The sequence below is a fragment of the Trachypithecus francoisi genome, unplaced genomic scaffold (assembly GCF_009764315.1).
Source record: "Trachypithecus francoisi isolate TF-2019V2 unplaced genomic scaffold, Tfra_2.0 Lachesis_group1, whole genome shotgun sequence".
Classification (NCBI taxonomy): Eukaryota; Metazoa; Chordata; class Mammalia; order Primates; family Cercopithecidae; genus Trachypithecus; species Trachypithecus francoisi.
In genome coordinates this window covers 1466498-1472712 of record NW_022681454.1, presented here as the reverse complement: position 1 = coordinate 1472712, position 6215 = coordinate 1466498, and the positions used below count along the sequence as shown (strand labels likewise).

Sequence of the window (6215 nt, the reverse complement as noted above, 5' to 3'; positions counted from 1 at the left end):
GCCAGGTCAGGGGTCTGCCCTTGAGACCTGCCCTGCCTTCCCCCACCCAGGCCTCGCTGGCCACCCACAGCTGTGCCTCCTGGGGAGGGGTACAGGGACTGGCAAAGGGTCCTGTGTGCCCCTCCTCCGGAGAGAGTTAAAGACGAAGCCAAGACCAGCGTGGAGCTGGCGCTGGCGGGGGAGAGGGAAATGCAGGGATGCCAGTGCGTTTGTGAGGGCTCTGCCGGGCTTGCGTGCCTGGGCGCTTATGAACGGATCTGTGCTTGTATGTGCTACGCACTTGTGAATGAGTGTGTGTGTGAGTGGCGTGTGCACATCTATATCCAAATTTAGCTGAGGGAGAGGGAGAGAGTGAAGACCAAGGTGGGGTGGAAAGGAGATAATTGCCTCCCTGCGATGGGAGATTACCCACCCTCCTTCCCCAGAGGTGATTTATAATTTAAAGATAAAGAATAATCAAGTCCTGGCAAGGAAGGACACAGTGTTGTGGATCTGATTAGAATCTCGGGATGGACCAGCAGCGGGGAGGGCAGGGGAGGGGAAGCGGGAGGAGAAGAGGGACGGGAAGGCCTGCGGCCCCCCCACCCCCCAGTTCCAGCCTCCCTGAGGCTCAGCGTGTCCGAGCTTGGCCCAAATTACAGCCGATCGGTCCACCATTATTTCTCTCAACTTTTAATTTCTGCTTCCAAAGGATCATTGCCCGCGGTAATTGCAAAGGACCGCCCTGCGCGCGGAGCAGGCTCCGGGGACCGCGGCGTAAGGCGGCGCGCACAGCCGCCAGTGCGCGCGCCCGCGCGCTCACACCCTGAAGAAGCGTGCGCGCTCCCACTGCTGGCGCCCACCAGGGTCCATCTGCATCTGGCTGCTCGCTGCATGGGCAGGAGGAGGAGGGAGACTAGCGACCCGCCGGGGAGCTACCGCGATCCCGCACTGGGACTCCGGACGCCAGGCCCAACCCTCGACCGAGGGCCGCAGGGCCCTGTCCTGCAAATATCGCGGCTGTAGATAAAACGTACCCAAATAACGACTCAGGCCGTGGGGCTTCTTATTTATCCGGATGTGGCGAAGGGGGCATTTGTCGTATTATTTTTGGAAGAAACACACACTTTCCCCTTACTTGAAGAGGATCGATTTTATGTAGGCCGCCTGCTGTGTGTGCAATTTGTCGGTCCCCCTTTTGGGGGCGGGTTAAGAGGGACAAGCAGCCTTCTCATTTTCGATTCCACTTCTAATGAGAGGCTCGGGGGCCGCCGGCCCCGCCCCTCTGCTGGGACTCCAGGTCGGGCCCTAATTTGACGACAAGAAAGGGGCGGGCGTGGGAAGGGATGGAGGGGCAGAGACCCTGAGCAGGAGAGACCCCGGAGACGCAAGAGGAGACCCCAAGTGGGAGCAAGCGAGAGAGGCGGGACCAAGACCCACGGAACGCGTGGGAGGGGGCTGCAGACCCGGCGGAGACTCGGAGAATCGCGCGTGAGAACGGCTCCCCCCATCCCCGCCCCAACTGCCGAGGGGCGCCAGAGCTGTGGGAACCTTTGGAGCTCCGGGCCCCGCCCGCCGGGGGCCCGGAGGAGAGGCCGGGCCAGTCACCGCAGCCTGCGCCGAGATGTCCCAGCCAACTCTTGGCGCTCGCTGGCCCGCGCGCCCTGGGGTCTCTGCGGCCCCGCCGCAGATTGATCCCGCAATTATTTAAAAGCCAGGGCTGTCTCCTCCCCCTTCGCCAAGGAGGCTGGTGCGCCGTTTCCGGACGAGCGGAGGCGCAGCGACGCGCCGCTGACCACTACAGCCGCCTGCGGACCGCGCTGGGCTCCGGCCTGCGTGTCTGTTCGTCCGGCCGGCGGCTCAGTCCGTGTGTCCCGTGCGGGGCCCGCCTCCTCGGCCCGGGACCGTTCGCAGCCAATTAGGCGCGCGCGCTAACGAGGGCGGCGGAGCCCCGCGGCCGCCTGCGGGCGCACGTGTGTTCGGCGTGTGGGCGCGTGGGCGCCTCCGGCGGGGCTGCCATAAATGCGCGGACCGGGCGCCGCGGGCGCTTAAGGCGGCTGCGAAGGCAGCATCGGCCGAGGGCAGGGCGCGGCGCCGAGAGCGAGCGGAGCAGCGGCCGCCTGCGCGGGGTCGTGTGGCGGTGCCAGGGCCGCCAGGTATGGGAGCCCAGTAGGCAGCAGGGCCCGAGTGGCCGGAGCGGCGGAAGGCCGGCATGAGCGCTAGCGGCCCCGCGGCTCCTGGGGACGTTCCCGCGCTGCCGCCGCCTCCTCGGCCAGGTTCGGGGCCCGCACCGCCCGCTCCCGCCGCCGCTGCCCGGGACGCTATGGACGGGCGCGCGGAGCTGCCGGCCTTTCCCCGCGCTGGAGCCCCGCCGCTCGCGGCCAGCGACACTGTGCCTGCGGCGCCCGAGGGGGCTGGAGCGGCCCGGCCCGCAGCGCCCCCGCGCCCCACCTCCTTCTCGGTACTAGACATCCTGGACCCCAACAAGTTCAACAGCAGGAGGCGTCGCTGCGTGCTGCTGGGCCCAGTGGCGCCTGCCGCGTGCGCCCCGTGCGCTTCGGCCCCATGCGCCCCTGCACCCTCCGCCTCGGGACGCCCGCCGCGCGCAGAGGAGCTGGAGCGCCGCGCCCTCGCCGGCGCCGGGGGAGTCGGAGCCGCCGGAGCTGAGCCACCAAGTGAGTAGGATGCGTCCGGCGCCAGGTCGTGGGGACAGGGGGACCGGCCGCTTCTACGCGTTTACAACCCTGGAACCCCATGGCGAGTTGGGTCTGGCCCACGCCGAGGCTCCGTGGAAAGTTCGCAGAGCGCGGGGTCCGCACCAGCCCACCCGTGGCCTCCGTCCGACCCGGACTGCAGGGCCCGCATCGCCAGGCTCCTCTGGAGAAGCTCAGCCGGGTCAGGCCCAGGGGCTGCAGGGCTGTGAGGCAGGTCCAGGGTTTGCCTCCGCGCGTCTCCGGCCTGGAGGGGTAGTTGGTGCAGGAGGCGAGGGGCCGCGCGCGGTGGCTGGCCCGTGACCTCCCCACCCGCACTGTGCCCGCCCGAGGCCTCCTTCCCTCCCTCCTCTCTCTCTCTCTCTCTCTTTTTTTTTTTTGGACAAATCAGACTAATTGTGACAAAACGCTGGTTATCTCTGGAAAAACAATTAAATCCCTTCGATTACGGTTAAGGGGAAATGTGCTTAGCGGCGGAAAGCGGCCGGTAATGGGGCGGCCCGCGCCCCCGGTCGGGTCGATATCCCATTACGGCGCGTGCATATCTCTTTCAAGCACCTTGCAAACTCCCCCCGAACATCTAAATTATAGGGTCAAAATTCGGATAATTACTCGATTAAAACCTATTACACTTATTAGGGGCCGCTATTGATCGCGAATTGCATTCGACCCGCTCCTGATTGCTTTTTGTGTCCCCTCCCCCGCCTCCTCCCTCCAACTTCCCGGCCCCGCCGAGGCACAGGGAGGACAGCGCGGGGCAGATGGGGCTGGGCCGCGGCCACGGGCTCAGCGCCTGGAGGCTGCGGGCCGCACCTGCGCGGGGCCTCTTCCGGTCGGCCGAGATGGAGGGCGAACAAATCCGGCTGAGTGGAGGGGACCTTACGGACTCTGCGGCGGCGGCGCTCAGAGCCTCCACCTCCGGGGAGCCTACGGGGCGGAAGGACGGGATCCCGCTGAAGCCGGGAAGGCGCGCGCATAGCACAGCCGGGGAGGGAGCGGGGCCAGGCACCCGGGGCAGGGCTAGGACGGCGCTCGCAGTCGTCTAGGGGCGGATCCTGCTCCTGCTGAGGGAAGCGGGGACCCACAGTCGCCCTGGAGGAATCTGACAGGAGCGATTGATCATTTCTTACCGGAGATTTCGGTTCCGACCTGGCTGGAGAGCAGGCGGTGGCCACCACTGGGCAGCTCTGTGGAGTGCACCTGCCCCAACTCCTCCTGACTTAGGCCCCCTGTGCCAGGGCATAGAAGACCCTGTCTGGGAGAGATGCTTTCTTCCAAATTTCAGAGACTCAAAATGCAGTCACTGCAGGGCCTCTGCTTGGAGGATGCGGGGCTGCTGTTCAGACTTGGCCGACCCGGGCCTTTAGGCTGCGGGGAGCCACTCGGACCTGCTTGCCCGCCCAGCCCTCCGGGTGAGGCCGAGCAGGGCCCTACCCACGGCAACTCTGCGCAGGGGCCGAGGCGCGGGCAGGGGAGCCGGGGCTGACCTTCGCGACCGAATCTCAGGGCCTGGAGGCTTGAGGTAGGGTCGGGGCCAGGGCATAGGATTTGGGTCCCCCAAGCCCCGTTCTCTCGGTCGGCTCCGGCCCCACCCCCAGACCTGTTATTAAATGCCCGGTAATTGGCTGGTCCTGCGCTGGCGGTAATTGGAGGGTAATATACGCCGAAATAAATTAAATGACCTTAACTAGTTTGTACATTACACAAAATGAGTTTAATTAAGTTTGTATCTGCCCCGCGGATCGATCGGAGCTTCCACTCCGCTGTAATCTCCGCAGCCCGGCCCGGCCCGCAGCACCCGTCCAGCCCCGCTCCAGCAAAAACGTCGGGCGCCGCGAGAACGGGCAGCGCAGGGCGAGAAGGACTTTCTCCATAGAGAGAAACGAACAAGGGACCGGGAGGAGACGCGGGCGGCGGGAAGGAAGGACAGGCCGAGGGGAAGGAAACGACGGAGCGAAGGAGAGAGAGAGGAGGCGGGTGAAAAAGCAGGAGGAGTTGAGCAGGAGGCGGGAGGGAACCCTGGGGGAGGAAGCGGGGCGCGCGAAGGGCGGGATCCGGGAATGGGCCTTGCCTAACTGCCCTGTCCTGTCCTTGTTCCTCCCGCCCGCAGATGCTGGCGACCCCTACAAGGCAGGGGAGGCCGAGACCAACGACACTAACGGCTACAGCAGCGGCGGCGGCCACAGCCCTAGCGCGGACAGCGGGGACGAGGTTCCGGACGACGAGGACGACGACGAGGACGAAGCGCCCGAGACGGAGGCGGCGCGAGGCGCGGAGGAGGCGCGGGGAGGCAGCGGCGGCCTCGGGGCCCGCGGGTCGGGCTGCCCGGACGCGGCTGAGGCGGACGCGTCCCCCGGCGCCACCGTCGACGAGGCCGCGGTCCCCGGACCCCGCGGGAACTCGCCCGGAGCCCCGGGCCCGCCGGGAGCTGCAGCGGCGCCGGGGGGCGCGGGGACCACTCCGCAGGGCGCGGCGACCGCGGCGAAGCCCAAACGGAAGCGCACGGGGTCCGACTCCAAATCTGGGAAGCCGCGACGAGCGCGCACCGCCTTCACCTACGAGCAGCTCGTGGCGCTGGAGAACAAGTTCAAGGCCACGCGCTACCTGTCGGTGTGCGAGCGCCTCAACCTGGCGCTGTCGCTCAGCCTCACCGAGACGCAGGTGAAGATCTGGTTCCAGAACCGCCGAACCAAGTGGAAGAAGCAGAACCCGGGCGCCGACACCAGCGCGCCGACCGGCGGCAGCGGAGGACCCGGGCCGGGGGCCGGACCTGGCACGGGGCTGCCCGGTGGCCTCAGCCCACTCAGCCCTTCGCCGCCCATGGGCGCCCCTCTCGGTATGCATGGCCCGGCTGGGTACCCGGCGCACGGCCCCGGAGGCCTGGTGTGCGCCGCGCAGCTGCCGTTCCTGTCGAGCCCGGCGGTGCTCTCGCCCTTCGTGCTGGGCTCGCAGACCTACGGGGCGCCAGCCTTCTACGCGCCGCACCTCTGAGCCCCGTGCCGCTCCCCGCCCCCGAGGCCGCCGCCGGGCCCGGCTGTTTTCTACGATTCTAGTCGTTGACTTTGTACATAACCGGTTGCTACGGAAGAGTTTTAAATTTATAAATGACCATGCGCGTCGGGGCCGAGCAGGCGGCTCCCGAGGGCTCGGCCCGCTGAGAAGCACTTTGCAGAACTTCACTCAATCAATAAACCGCAGGCGGCCGCGCCCCAGTCTCCCAGGTTCCGGCGCCGCCCTCCGCCCGGCCCGGCCCGGCCCACCCATGAATCCTCTCCCGTGGGGACCAAGGCGCCTAGGGTGTTCGGCCTCGCGCGGGACTCCAGCTGGTTTTCCCACCGGCCTGGCGTCCTCCGGCCAGAATTCAGGTCTCTCTGCTGGTGCCTGCCGGTCGTCCTGGGCTTGGGGCTGGGTGCAGGGGCTCACCCGCCAGGCTGGCTGAGACTCAGATCTCAGCGTCCCCTCCCTGACCGGCCCCCAAGCCCCAAGAAAGAAGATCACAGGTCCCGGAAAGTGACCACCTGCTTC

The 6215-nt window shown here is 67.0% G+C and overlaps 1 protein-coding gene across 1 annotated transcript; it reads left to right on the top strand.

Moving 5' to 3' along the window:
• Positions 1–2191: 2191 nt before the first annotated feature.
• On the top strand, positions 2192–5681 carry NKX1-1 (NK1 homeobox 1). The gene is made up of 2 exons (XM_033213437.1): positions 2192–2654; positions 4801–5681. The coding sequence occupies exons 1-2, from the start codon at positions 2192–2194 to the stop codon at positions 5679–5681; spliced, it is 1344 nt and encodes a 447-aa protein (XP_033069328.1).
• The last annotated feature ends 534 nt before the right edge of the window (positions 5682–6215 follow it).

Excerpts from the sequence above, each read along its gene's own strand:
- NKX1-1 (XM_033213437.1), top strand. The coding sequence starts at position 2,192 with ATGAGCGCTAGCGGCCCCGCGGCTCCTGGGGACGTTCCCGCGCTGCCG. Across the intron at positions 2,655-4,800 it reads CGCCGGAGCTGAGCCACCAA|ATGCTGGCGACCCCTACAAG; the intron begins GTGAGTAGGATG and ends TCCCGCCCGCAG.